Consider the following 14,958-nt stretch of genomic DNA (forward strand, 5'->3'; position numbering starts at 1 on the left):
CACCCCTCAGACACCTGTTTGCACCTAATCACCCATTAATCACTCCCTGTCACTATCTCAATGCTATTTTTTAGATTGGGTCCTAAACTGCCCCCTGGGGGCTCCTGAACACCCCCCTCAGGTCCTCCCTAGACCCTCCCCCCCCCCCCCTGTGTACTGTATACATCTATTCTCCCCTATAATCACCCACTGATCACCTGTCAATCACCACCTGTCACTGCCACCCATCAGATCAGACCCTGACTTGCCCTTTGTGGGCACCTGATCACCCACCCACACCCTCAGATTGCGTGCAGACCCACCCTCAGATCACCTCCAAAAGTGCATTGTTTACATCTGTTCTCCCCTCTAATCATCCACTGATCACCCATCAATCACCCCGTCACTACCTGTCACTGCTACCCATCAGATCAGACACTAATCTGCCCCTTGCGGGCACCCAATCACCCGCTCACACCCTCAATTACCCCCCAGACCCCCTCTGATCAACTCGCCAGTGCATTGCTTGCATATATTCTCCTCTGTAATCACCTACTGATCACCTATCCATCACCCCCTGTCACCACCTGTCACTGCTTCCCATCAGATCAGGCCCTAATATGCCCCCTGCGGGCTTCTGATCACCCGGCCAAACCCTCACCCGCCCCACCGCAGTGACAGAAATTTTTTTTCTGATCACTGCTGGTACGACTTAATTGCCATGTCCAGGTCACGATTTGAGAACATCCGGCGCTTCCTGCACTTCAGTGTCAATACAACCTGTCATCTAAGAGGCCACCCTGCTTATGACCAGTTCCACAAAATTCGTCCCCTCATAGACCACCTGTCATCAAAATTTGCAGATGCTTATACCCCTGAACAGTCATTTTGAGGCATTTGGTTTCCAGACTACTCCTCATGGTTTTGGGCCCCTAAAATGCCAGGGCAGTATAGGAACCCCACAAGTGACCCCATTTTAGAAAGAAGACACCCCAAGGTATTCCATTAGGTGTATGGGGAATTCATAGAAGATTTTATTTTTTGTCACAAGTTAGTGGAAAATGACACTTTGTGGAAAAACAATAAAAATCAAATTCCGCTAACTTGTGACAAAAAAAATTAAATCTTCTATGAACTCCCCATACTACTAACGGAATAACTTGGGTGTCTTTTTTCTAAAATGGGGTCACTTGTAGGGTTCCTATACTGTCCTGGCATTTTAGGGGCCCTAAACCGTGAGGAGTAGTCTAGAAAATAAATGCCTCAAAATGACCTGTGAAATCCTAAAGGTACTCATAGGACTTTGGGCCCCTTAGCGCAGTTAGGGTGCAAAAAAGTGTCACACATGTGGTATCGCCGTACTCGGGAGAAGTAGTATAATGTGTTTTGGGGTGTATTTTTACACATACCCATGCTGGGTGGGAGAAATATCTCTGTAAATGGACAATTGTGTGTAAAAAAAATCTCATTTACAGAGCTATTTCTCCCACCCAGCATGGGTATGTGTAAAAATACACCCCAAAACACATTATACTATTTCTCCTGAGTAGGGCGATACCACGTGTGACCCTTTTTTTGCAGCCTAGGTGCACTAAGGGGCCCAAAGTCCTATGAGTACCTTTAGGCTTTACAGGGGTGCTTACAATTTAGCACCCCCCAAAATGCCAGGACAGTAAACACACCCCACAAATGACCCCATTTTGGAAACTAGACACTTCAAGGTATTCAGAGAGGGGCATGGTGAGTCCATGGCAGATTTCATTTTTTTTGTTGTCACCAGTTAGCAGAAATGGAAACTTTTTTTAATTTATTTTTTTGTCACAAATTCATTTTCTGCTAACTTGTAACAAAAAATAAAATCTTCTATGAACTCACCATGCCTCTTAGTGAATACTTTGGGGTGTCTTCTTTCCATAATGGGGTCATTTGGGGGGTATTTATACTATCCTGGAATTCTAGCACCTCATGAAACCTGACAGGTGCTCAGAAATGAGAGAGATGCTTTAAAATGGGAAAATTCACTTTTTGCACCATAGTTAGTAAACGCTATAACTTTTACCCAAAGCAATAAATATACACTGAATGGGTTTTTTTTTTTTATCAAAAACATGTTTGTCCACATTTTTCGTGCTGCACGTATACCGAAATTTTACTTTATTTGAAAAATGTCAGCACAGAAAGTAAAAAAAATCATTTTTTTTTTTTACAAAATTCATGTCTTTTTTGATGAATATAATACAAACTAAAAATCGCAGCAGCAATCAAATAGCACCAAAAGAAAGCTGTATTAGTGACAAGAAAAGGAGGTAAAATTCATTTAGGACGGCGGTCCTTAAGTGGTTAAGTTTACAGTTAAATCAGCTTGTTTTTATTTTGACCCAGAGAGCACAGTGGTGCAGCAGACTTGTAAATCTCTGTACCATCTGTAGGAAATAACTTCCCTAATATCTTACCATTTCTGTAATGAACAGCAGGTGATGGCCTAGAATAAATGTCCCCCCGTTTGACCTCAGAACTCCATTATCAAGATGCTTACTTGTATGATAACCAGTAAATAATGTGTTCTGATGCACTTGTTTTATTACAGGTAGGTGGCGCTGTGAGGGAAATTACAGGATATTCTACCACTTACCGCCAGAAGATCAGTGTCCAGCCTGGAGGCAAGGAAGGCGACTGTCTCGTGACTCAGCAAGGCTATCATCATGTCATTGAGGGATTTCCAAACTGTGTGGTGGCAGATGGTGTCGTCAACTTCTTCTTGGCACGAACAGAAAAAATGCTGAAAGTTGGCTTTGATCCACGGTTGTCAAGAGTTGCACATTTAGGTAAGTGTAAGGTCTATATGCAAGGCCAGATTTATACTTTTACTGCACCTAGGCCAGTGATAGGCAAACTTGGCTCCTCAGCTTTTGAGGAACTACAAGTCCCACAATGCATTGCAGGAGTCTAACAGCCACAGTCATGATTCATAAAGGCAAATGCATTGTGGAATTTGTAGTTGCTTAACTGGAGAGCCAAGTTTCCTTATAACTGCCGTAGGCCAAGTATGTTAGGGCTCCCCTTTCATGTGCAGCATCGCCCCTCCCGTTCCATGTATGCAGCCCCTCTCTTTTGTACAGCTCCCTTGGGCATCAGCTTCCCTTTTTTCACGTGTTGCTCCCAATTTGCAGCCTTCACTTTCATATGCAGCTACACCATTTCCTGTGCAGGTGCCCCCTTGGGCTACTGCCGCCTAAGGCCACTAGGCCTTTGTGGCCTTTCCAAAAGTCCCGCCCTGTCTATGTAATCTGCAACTGATCCACAATCATCCCCAAAAGTGAAACTCCAAACAAAGTAAACTTTTGACTATTCTTGTTTCTGCTTTCAACAGTCTTTTAGGGTTTTTTTTCTGTATTCTGCTGTAGAGACTTTATTGTCTCTCAATAATCACTGCTGTTTTTATTGCAATACAAATGCTTGAATACATTCAACTCTGTAAGCAGTTACTCTTTCTAAATATCCAAACCGAATAGATTAAAATTATCATGAAACTGAAGAGGATAGTGGAGAGCAGCAACAAGTCTCGGTGTTCACTTCATATATCCGTTAATCAGGTTAAAGAAAACCTGAACTGAAAATAAAAAGTCAAAATAACCATATACAGGTGATACTTACCTCTTGTGTAGTCTACTCCTCAATCTCTTTCTCCTCTCCTGCGTCCCATTTGTCCACTGTGATTAATGGAATTCTCCATCCTCCATTTTAAAAATGGCCATTATCCCATAACGGCTTCCTGGTCAGCACACTGTTAAACTGTAATATCACCCAGTTAAACCATAGGCAACATGGACATTACCTGGTACATCAGTTGTCCACTCAGCTATAACTGACAGCAACTGATCTACTTCAGTTCTGACAAAATGTTGTCAGAACTGGAAGGGATCATTGTCAGAAGAAAATGGTAAGCTTCTGAGAGGAACTGATGGCAAGGTAACTATGTAATGTTCGTTTGAAGTTACCTCATGTGTTTATTTTAAATAATTTTAGTCAGTACAGGTTCCCTTTAAAGGGCACCTGGAGTGAAAGGAATAAGGAGGCTGCCATCTTCAATCCTTTATAAATAGTGCCAGTTGCCTGGCTGTCATGCAGTGCTTTAGGCTCTAGTTGTATTTGAGTCACACACCTGTAATAAGCATGCAGACTGTGGAAGCAGAACAGAGTCACAGCATCTGATCTGCATGGTCTTTCTGGGCCGGTGACAAGTCAGGCAACTGATATTGTTCATTAGAGAATAATAGCTTCAATGACCGGCACCACACGAAGAGTATTATAGCTCAATCACTTTATTCTGCCATCCAATCGCAACGACAGACTGCTGTTTCGACCATATCCTGACCTTTGTCAAGTTGCAGATAACATACAAAATCACAGTGCTCATATCAAACATTATATAGGAGATAAAACACACCCATAACATCCCACAACCAATCCCAGCAGCTGAACACAAACGGACCTGATGGGAGACTGCATAGCCGTTAAGGCTACCCATCAGTAACAAAAGTTCAAAAAAGCGGCGGTTATTGGAGCGGCGGTTTCGCGCTGCTCCCCATTGGTAGGCTGTTTTTTGAACTTTTGTTACTGATGGGTAGCCTTAACGGCTATGCAGTCTCCCATCAGGTCCGTTTGTGTTCAGCTGCTGGGATTGGTTGTGGGATGTTATGGGTGTGTTTTATTTCCTAAATAATGTTTGATATGAGCACTGTGATTTTGTATGTTATCTGCAACTTGACAAAGGCCAGGATATGGTCGAAACAGCAGTCTGTCGTTGCGATTGGATGGCAGAATAAAGTGATTGAGCTATAATACTCTTCATGTGGTGCCGGTCATTGAAGCTATTCATTACTGTGACCCCTTGGTACTGGGGTGGGACCGTGGCACACTTCAACTTTGGAAGCCAACATTGGTGCTCCTGGGTCTGTTTTTCTTCATTAGAGAATAATAAATACATTCCTTTCACTTCAGGTTGCCTTTAAAGGACACCTGTCGTGAGAGGAATATGGAGGCAGGCATATATATTTCCTTTTAAACAAGACCAGTGTGCAGATTGCAGGAAACCACAGTGAACCTGAATGTCACTATATTTCAATTAACCACTTAAGCCTATCTATTAATTGCGATGAGTAGTGATAAAGTTATTGGTAAATGAATGGGAGGTGAAAGTTGCTCAGATGCAAAAAAAAAAAAAAATGGACAACCCTGTGGGCTGAAGTGGTTAAATATTAGCCTTCGTTTTCTTCCTTTGGCCTCCTCCATGGCGGCTTAGCAGAGCACTTATAAATGCTGTATTGCAGAAGTGCGTGTAGCTGTGGATGAGTGCTTTAGGGTATGTGAAAGTTCACAAACTGTGCTTGCCCGGTACAAAGATCCGTTCAGGCATGAAGGAAACCAGACGTGCACAAGTGATACCTTTTAGCGGACATGCCTGCTGAACAGGTGAAAATGCACACAGTTACTGAGCATGTGTGGTTTGCGGACTTGCGCATGCACAGTCAAAACGTGCTCCTTCTCAGCCATGAGCTATCACAAAAGAGAGGATTTTCACCCGGCAGGCAGCTGAATAAAAAGGCGTTGATAACAGGCTGCTGGGGACATGGCGGATGCAGGAAGTGGTAACACCTTGAGCATGGAGCCGGTTATTTAAAGGCTACATGTAGCTGCATAAAAACTAAAAAGTTACATACTTTACATAAGAAAATGGATGGCTCAAGATCCTATAGAGCCTTCCTGGTCCTCGCACGTTCACCTCGTTCCCTCGCTGTCCCCCATTCAACTTTCCCACCGCATGCATCTTCAGGTCTCCTTGGAAGGCTTCAGAAGAACTCGGATCTCTGAGTACGTCCGAAGATGAGAGGCTTAGTGTACTGCACAGACTTGAGTCTGCACTCACGCATGTGCAGCACAGAGCCGCCCGTCTTTGTAACTACTTGGTGACACGAGTTCTTCTGAAGCCTTCCGACTAGACCCGAAGGCTTCAAGTCGGATTGCTGGGGGCTGGCAGTGGAACGTGGGGATGGAGAGAGAACCGGGAAGGCTCTAAGGGATCCTTCCCTCTTCATAGGTGAGTATTTAACTTTTTTTTTTTTTAAGGTAGTTACAGGTATCCTTTTGTAGGGCATCAGTCAGGAATATTTAAAAAAAAATGGACAATGTAAACCGTAATAAAATGTAAGGAATAGTGTAATCTAAATAAAATAATAATGCTTTTAGTAAAAGATAATTAGATAGTTAAGTACTGTATGCTAACACTGACTTCTGACAGGAAAATGTAAGTATGGTATCTCAATTTTTTATTTTTTGGGGGGGCTCAGGGGGGGAAGGGGGGGGGGGGTGCTACTTAATGAAATGTTGCCTATCTCTAGATGTTGCTACAATCCTGTACGGCAATAAACCCGCGTTACAGCAACGACGCACATATGTGCTGGGCTCTTTGTGTGGCTGCCTGCTATTATCAGCTGGAGCCCTCTCAGTGTGGAACTCACGCAAATGTAATCATGTGATAACGGCAGTTATTTTAACAGCAGTTTAGTACCGTACAAGATTGTACCAACATCACCATACACCAAAATCCAAACAGGTCTTTTCCAAATATCACACTCACAGCTAACACTATGATTTAATAACACCAGATTTTTTGAATGTGTCATTGCAATGGGTTGAGAATTTCAAGGTGAGAGTAGCAATGGTTATATTCAGAGCTAGTCTGCATATGTATACTGAACTAGTTCAGAACCTTGCTTGGTGTAACATAATACATGCCTGTTCTTTTACTTTACAGAATTCTTTATCGATGGGCTGCAGGAATTGCACGTAGGCTCCTGTGATGATGTCATTGTTGACCATGCTTCAAAAATCCACCTTCCCTGGTCCCAAACACAAACTGATAAAGAATACTCCAAATTTCGCTATCCCAATTCACCCAGAAATGACGCACATGAGTTGTTTTACTTCAAAAACCGCTTCAAGTGCATGACCGGAAACTGAAAGATTGACTTCTGATTCTGAACCGGTAATAAACATGGGAATTCTAATGAGGGAATTATTTATATTGTTAATACGCTTTGATGGAAGAAACTTTGGCTTTTCCAAAAATTGTGCTGCACTGTGCAGCCATTATTCTCACTGAACTGAGATTTACAAGGGATATAACATGAAATACATTTGCAAGCAAAGAAGAACATGTGGCTTGGGACGGTCAGGAAGTGATGTCACATTTCCCTGCAGAAGAGCCAATAACGATTGAAGCTTCTGATGTTGCCTGAAATAAATACCTCTAAAGAATGATAATGCTAACAACCTTGAATCTCGCAGACCGGTGAAGCAGCTAGATTTTTAGTTTCAATTACGTCAGATTTATAGCAAAGTAACGAACAGCCAGGTCTCCAATCAGTAAAGATGCTGCTAGATACTTTTAACAAGTGGATCTTATGAGGAAGACCTTTGCACAGGAGGAATCAAATGAACCTCGTTACGTAGCACGTTGTGTGATACCAGATCCTCCAGGAGGTGAATACATTTGCTGCTATGCCAAATCCGCACAGTCTTATGAGTCCGGACTAGTGGACTTTGTGTTGTTGCCACGAGATTTGGATGTGGTATACATTTTATGACCTTAGTAATAGTGATCCTCTGCTGTAAAGGGTTGACCTGAGCCAATTTGTCGCTTGTACAGTGTCAAGTGAACTTGAATTAACAGTCATTCTGTTTATTGTGACATCAGAATTGCAGGCGAATATCACGGTTATTTTTACAGCTTGCAGTGAATTGTGTGTGAGCATGATGTTTAGCATTAGCTTTGTATACTTGCCAGTGTAGGTCTGAACGGTGTGCTGTTTGTGTGAAGTGAGTATGTCTGCGTGTTTTTCCAATCTCCTCCGTTAGTTCTAGCTGCCAACACTTATTAGACTTCTGCATACTCCTGGGTGTAAAATCTGCTATTCTTACCAGATCTGATTGTTGCCTTGCCAGCTTCCCTGGTAAACCTTAAACAAGTGTCACTGGTCTTTATTCCTGCCCTTGCCACCTTCTGTACGTTTTCACACTTGTTTACAACGTACATGAGTGCATAGGAACCACCTGTTTTCAGTGAGATGGAACAACAGTCTCATGCGTGTGGCTGGATGACTTGTGTAGAGATTTGTGCCTGTTTGTTTGTGACTTGGCTACACTGACTTGCCTACACTGGTAAAGGAAGCTGTGAGTAGGTTGGAATCCTTGAGTGAATGCTAGAGATCACGCTAGCACTGTATACAATGGATTGCTGGTCACCTAACACACTGGCTGCTTACACTACACTGGTCTTCATCAGAAGACAAATATGTAATTGGAAAGTAAATGGAATGGCTGTTTATTCCAGTCTCCTGCACCAGTTTCATGGTGCTCAGGAAGTTACCTATTTAGCCATTAGAATAGTTTTAAGATCTTTATGAATATATGTATGATCGCACCAGCCGGGTAATGCTCTGGGAATTTGAATTCTCCCCTTGAATTTTCAGATTTTACAGCTTCTGCTTGACATATATTTGGCTGTTCAGTAGAACACTCTCTGAACTATCTGGTTGAAAACTACATGGAGAATGGAAGGGTATATGGTGAGGGGCTGAATGACCTTTCCAGGATCCTGATGTTGGTTAGAGGAGAGGGTGGTTCAAGCTGTCAGTGTAGACTCAGAGACAGAATCCATGTCCGTGAATTCCAGCGTCTTGCAATTTTGTTCCAAAGGAAAATTACTCTGCAGCTCTATGGCTTATTTAACCTTTAGAGTACCTGAATATAGACTTTGGCCCTTATTCAATTCACTTTTTCTCCTGAGTTTTCTCTTAGGAGATCATTTTTCATCTTCTGTTTAAAATAACTTCAGCACTTCAGCTGAAAAAGAACCAAAAAGTTGGTGAAAAAGTATTGTCAAAAGCATCTAAAATATTTTCATGCTTAACATTAAAGGGCATTTTATTGATGAGGTGTGAAAATATCACCTAGGAGGAAACTTAGGAGAAAAAGCGAATTGAATTAGTTCCTTTATCTTAATCCTTTCCAATCCATTTTTGCGATCACCCATGGAAATCGGAAAGGGTAAATTCCAAGCAGGCAGTGTCTCTTGCTCTACAATGCGCAGTACACATCCCGTGGAAAAGAGGCCCAACTCAGGTCCTCCTCAGCTGGAGAACAACACTGGACAGCATACGTGAGCCTGAAAACCTTGATTCATTAACCATTTCCGTACCAGCAGTCTCTGACCCTTTAAGGACCAGAGACTGCTAGTATGGTAAAATGCTGCCACCCAACGAATTGCCGCAATAATCTGCCATTCTGTCCCTGCCGAAGGTTCCCGTCTCTGACGGCAGAGCGATATGCGCCAGTCAGGAACCGCTTTCATTGGTTCCTGACCCTGTCAATCAATGTAAGCCAATGGGATTGGCTTACAGTGATGGCAGGGCCAGGAGCGAATGAAAACTGCTCCTGACCGGCTCACAGAGCTCTACCGTCATAGAGATGGCAGGGAGAAAATGGAGGCAGTGGCGTAACTGCACTGCAGGATGATTGATGTCAGATCCACGCTGCCACATGCAGGACATAGATTTCAACTGCATCAGTCCGCAAATGGATAAAAAGAGCTGATGAAATGTTACGTACTACTTTAGCCCCATGCATGTTTCCATAGCAATAACATTTTCAGTAAATGTAGGACAACAACCGTTTATTAAAATGCATAAATACTGCAGGTGCTTGTAACAGCAGATGTGTAACATTTCAGCAACCCTCGGGATTGTGCGTCCTCCTTGTGCTTCCGGTTAGCGAGAAGCACAAGGAGGAGAAAAAAAAAACACTCAAGGTGACTCCCTTTCATTGATCGCTGGGCTAACGGCCGGCGGTGGGAGCATGCACGGGAGCCCCCACGGGATTGCGCGCAGCCTAACTGGACGAGGATTTTCGGCCAGTTAGGCTTAAGGGGTTAAAGCTATAATGGACGAAAACTGAGAAATGTTTCCATTTTTTTCTTATTAATCCTGTTAAAATGCATTTATAAAAAAATACGGTAATTCCTAGCAAAATGTACCACCCAAAGAAAGCCTAATTAGTGGCGGAAAAAACAAGATATAGATAAATTGTGTTAACCCCCTTGCCGTTCCAATTCTGGTGGCAAGGGGGCACCATTTTTTTTAAAAATCATGTAGCGAGCCCAGGGCTCGCTACATGATAGCCGCTGACAAGCGGCATCCCCTATCCACTCAGAACGGGATTTCCTACTGGGCAGAGGGAATCCCGATCCACCCCTCAGCGCTGCCTGGCACTGATTGGCCAGGCTGCGCAAGGGGTCTGGAGGGGGGGGGGCGGTGCGGCGAATCGGCGGCGATCAGAAACTGCATGCAGCTAGCAAAGTGCTAGCTGCGTGCAGGACGAAAAAACATTTTGAAAATCGGCCCAGCGGGGCCTGAGAAATCTTCCTACGCAGGTTACCCCGAGCTGAGCTTGGGATAACCGGCAAGGGGGTTAAGAAGTGATAAAGTTATTAGCAAATGAATGGGAGGTGAAAATTGCTCTGATGTATAAGGTGAAAAATCCCCGCGGGCTGAAATGGTTAATTGACCCATTCTTCATTTACTTATGTATACCAGCTCATGTCAAAATTTTAGCAGACGAGGCCTAGAGTGTCTTTTAGGCCCTGTGTCTTGTATAAAGTAAATAGTGTAAGTAGCATTTTTTAGTTTAGTTTAGTTTTTTTTTTTTTAATGTGATTTAGAGGACCAATGATAAAAAGGATAATGTGAGCTCTGTATAAATTCCACAGAACCATTGGTGTCAATAGATTATCATGACATGGCCGGAATTTGCCGTTTGTTGTTTTACACCAACTAAAAAGCTCCATGATGAGGTCTCCGCAACCTGCACAAATTGTGAATGTGCTAGATAATAAAAGGTAACACACTGTACACAGTACATAGAGTATATACATACTTGTTTACATGCAGTGCTTGCTATGTGTGCTTGCCTACACAGCTGTATTTAAAGCTTGACCCCAGACAACAAATTTCATTTTTCATACACTCACCGCTTGAGGAAATATTGCCATAGGAATCCGAAAACACATGATAGAGAGCAGATCACATGCTTTACAACTACAGTACAGGAAGAGGAAATGCCTGGGAAGGGTCACTTAGCTGGAACATAGCAATGGGTGTGGGGTGGTCTATTAGAATAACACCTCCCTTTTCAAACCTTTAAACTCAAGAAAATAATCTTCCTTGGACTTGTATACAATTGGGCCTAGGGCTGTTTTATGCAGTAGCCTGCAGCAGCCAATCAGAAATCAGCTAGCTCTCTGGTTGCCGATGGTCCCTGCAGTGTACATTGCACTATGTCAGACAAGCACACAGAACAATCATGCAGCAACAGACATACTTTGTAGTAAATATTGGTTTAATTTTGTAACTTATTGTACCATAATACAAAATGTCTTGTTTTGTGACGCACTGAAAAATACAACTTTGTATGTTCCTGCAAGAAAACTTGACAGTTGCGTTATAGTTTTTGCTTTATGTAGATATTTGTACATTTTCTGTTTTATGTTCATATAAATTATTTTAAAAACTAAAATTAAAAATTTCTACAACTCATGTTATTGTGCTTATTTTGTACAACACTTCTTTATCCGAGGGTGTAAGTGGGGATTATCTGAAGCAACACACTCCTTAATAAGTAAAATGATGGATTATTGTGGCTCTGTACAATTAACAAACTGACACATCACTGCATTCCAGCGGTTCTGGAGGTGTGGCTAGCTTTTAGCGACATAAAAGGATGATTTGCATATTCAGCAGTGAAACATTGTGGGACACCGCAGAAGCTCACTCCAACCTGAATAATCCCAAATACCTTCTGTTTTAAGATGGAAAATTTCTGTTTTGCATAGCATATACTGTATATTCTGGCGTATAAGACTACTTTTTAACCCTTAAAAATCCTTTGAAAAGTCGGGTCGTCTTATACGCCAGGTGTCATTGTTGCTGGGTGATACCCCCTATCCTGTTACCGCCTCTCATATCTCGCTGCTGAGGATTGTAGTGAAGCGGCGCAGGTTCGCTTGTGCGAGATCTGAGAGGTAGAGAAGGAGGTAAATGGGATACAAGGGTGGGCCAGAAGGGTGAAAGAGGCGTGTCTTATGGGCACAGCGGGATCTATTCTTCCATACAGGGAGAGCTGAGCAATCCACTTAGGGAGAGGGATAGTTGACCAATCCAACCAGTCAATTGCCTATATACTGGGTACCACATACAGTACTGCTCCAGTATCTGTTCATACATAGCACCTGTATATGATGTTTGTATTATGCATTTTTATTTGGTGTGCATTGGAAGAGGGATAGTCTTATACGGCGAGTATATCCCAAACTATATTTTAATTGGAAAAGTTGGGGGGGGTCGTCTTATACGCATAGTCTTATACGCCGGAATATACGGTAAGTCAGAGGGCTTTTTGGTCCTTTATATCTTTAATCACTCCTAGAGGTTCTGGTTCACCACAAGCTTGCTGGGCAATCTGTTACTCTGGTTGTTTCAATTCCCGCCACATTAATACATGCCATGTGCTGATGAGTCTGAAACCGTCTGTATGCATGTTGGATTATTGTGGTTCTGTATTATTAACAAGCTGACACATCGTTGCATTCCAGTAGCCCTGGAAGTGTTTTTAGCTTTCAGGGACATAAAAGGATGATTTGCATAGTCAGCAGTGATGCATTGTGGGAGACATTATATACTCACTCCAACCTGAATTATTGCAAATACCTTCTGTTTCAAGAAGGCAAATTTCTGCATGATAAGTGAAATGAGTAAAGCATATCTGAAGTGACATGGGGGTATATTCACTAAACTGTGATAAGCGGAATAACTGAAGTACGCCAGCCAGCAAGAAGTTATTACCTGTAGAGAATGGTGCAGAAATGGAGGGTTATGAGCAATTTATCTGCCCTATTGATCAATTTACAAATTTGCAGGTAAAAAAAAGATAAGTCTATGGTGAGGGAGGAGTTAATAGTACAAAAAATAGCTGTCTATCAGCAGTTTTTGAGATTGAAAAAAATGAAAATCCTTAGGAGCCTTCATCACTCACTCCATTCATAGTTAACTTCACTGAAGCAAAAACCATTGCAGATCACCCAGCAGTGAAAGCCACATAGATTTACTTGAGCGAGCAAACGTCTAACACAGCAAGTTTTCTTTTTGTTCATCTCTACTGCATACATTGATAGCTGGGATGTCTATATGACGTTCCACTACACACTGGTGGCTGTGACAGAACCATTCTGTACATATGCAGCACAGACACTCCTACTGGGCAGGAAACCATGCCTTGTCTGAAATGAGGGAAAGCACAAACGTTTTTTTGTTTTTTTAATTTTTGTATTTTTTTCTAGAAAGAAGGAATACACAAGTGCAAAGTAAAATACACAACATAGATCAAGTTTCAACGGTTTAACATTAACAGGCAAGTAATTAGAAATCACTGCACCCTATGCAAAATTCAAACATAACCCCTAGGCACTTGATTTCTTAATGTATTTAGATTGCATTACGGTAATAAATAACATACCTCCCAATATTGCTCCTTTTTTATAGCTTAATAAGTGTTATTCAACAGCAATCCTATGTATTGTCTGCAAAAATTTCATGGATGGGGCCAATACATGAATTACTGACTTTTTTCAGAGTTCGCCCAACCAGACCGTAACATGACTACATGTGGCCGTCCAAGTCTCGATTCTCTCCCCGATGCCTCGGTTTTGCACACACAAGACCTTCAGCTGTCGGCTGTTGCTCTCTGCTGCCTCCATTCTTCACACATAGCGGGACCTTCAGCTGCCGGCTGCTGCTCTCTGCTGCCTCCATTCTTCACACACAGCAGGACCTTCAGCTGCCGGCTGCTGCTCTCTGCTGCCTCTATTCTTCACACACAGCAGGACCTTCAGCTGAAGCTGCTGCTCTCTGCTGCCTCCATTCTTCACACACAGTGGGACCTTCAGCTCCCGGCTGCTGCTCTCTGGTGCCTCCACTCTTCGCACACAGCAGGGCCTTCTTCTGTCAGCTGCAGCTGCCCGCCTCCTCCGTTTAGTACACACAGCATGACCAAAGGTTCACAGCTGCTGGCTGCAGCTCCCCGTGTTGCCTCTCTATTCTGCACACATAACCCATGCAGCTGCTAGAGCTGAAGCCTTCCCGTGACCCTGCAGAGCCCTAAGCTGTTCACACAAGCACTGCAACTTTATCAGGCAGAGCCCAGGAAGGGGAAGGCACTTTGGGACTTGCCTGGCCACATTTAGTCATGTTGCGTTCTGCCTGGTCTTAGGCTGAAAACAGTCAGTATTTCATGTATTGGCCGCATCAGCCAAACATTTCCCGTATTGGGCAGCAAGAACCCAAAGGCTGGCCACTTATATGTACAGTATACAGGGCAACAAGAAAACTGGGGGTGGGGGAGAGCAAAACACTGAGGAAGAATGGAGAAGAAAAAGGATACAGTAGTTACATCTCTTTGTATCCAGATGAAGGTTGACCGTTCTGGTCACACCTTTAATGACATAATAAAGGGTACAAAACATTCACATACAGTGATGACTTGCCGAGGGATCCACTCTATAAAGGCTTTTAAATAAACATCATGTATGGTGTCTTCAACAGTGAATTATAAAAAGGAGACATCTGGGTCCGCAGTACTCTCAGGTTGTGCAAGCTGCAACTCTGTCCATTTGGAATGGTAGTAAGTGCTCTGTCTCTCTTCATTTGCCTAATTCACCTTCAAAAGGCTTCATGGAAAAATGAATTATTTTCCAGGCCAGATCCTCATAGTGCTCTGCTGTATGTCTGAAATGATCCAGTGTCCAGCCCCATGTGGCTTCTGTTCTTACCATCACACCCACACCATTGGACTTTTACTTATGAGGTTATC

General features: G+C 42.9%; 2 protein-coding genes across 6 annotated transcripts in view; one reads left to right on the forward strand and one right to left on the reverse strand.

Moving 5' to 3' along the window:
- The window catches only part of B4GALNT1 (beta-1,4-N-acetyl-galactosaminyltransferase 1), a 223,828-nt gene extending 212,266 nt beyond the window's left edge, over positions 1-11,562 (forward strand). For all 5 annotated transcript variants that reach the window (XM_068267426.1, XM_068267423.1, XM_068267424.1 and 2 more), the window contains exons 10-11: positions 2,567-2,804; positions 6,794-11,562. In XM_068267426.1, the coding sequence (XP_068123527.1) occupies positions 2,567-2,804; positions 6,794-6,999 (444 nt within the window). In that variant the 3' untranslated portion in view covers positions 7,000-11,562. The remainder of the gene's footprint in view (positions 1-2,566; positions 2,805-6,793) is intronic.
- A 2,161-nt stretch (positions 11,563-13,723) lies between these two features.
- LOC137544085 (solute carrier family 26 member 10-like) overlaps positions 13,724-14,958 on the reverse strand; it is a 78,364-nt gene continuing 77,129 nt past the window's right edge. The window contains exon 18 of the mRNA XM_068265148.1: positions 13,724-14,958. Coding sequence (XP_068121249.1) covers positions 14,920-14,958 — 39 coding nt within the window. The 3' untranslated portion in view covers positions 13,724-14,919.

This window comes from Hyperolius riggenbachi, chromosome 2 (genome assembly GCF_040937935.1).
Source record: "Hyperolius riggenbachi isolate aHypRig1 chromosome 2, aHypRig1.pri, whole genome shotgun sequence".
In the NCBI taxonomy this organism is placed as follows: domain Eukaryota; kingdom Metazoa; phylum Chordata; class Amphibia; order Anura; family Hyperoliidae; genus Hyperolius; species Hyperolius riggenbachi.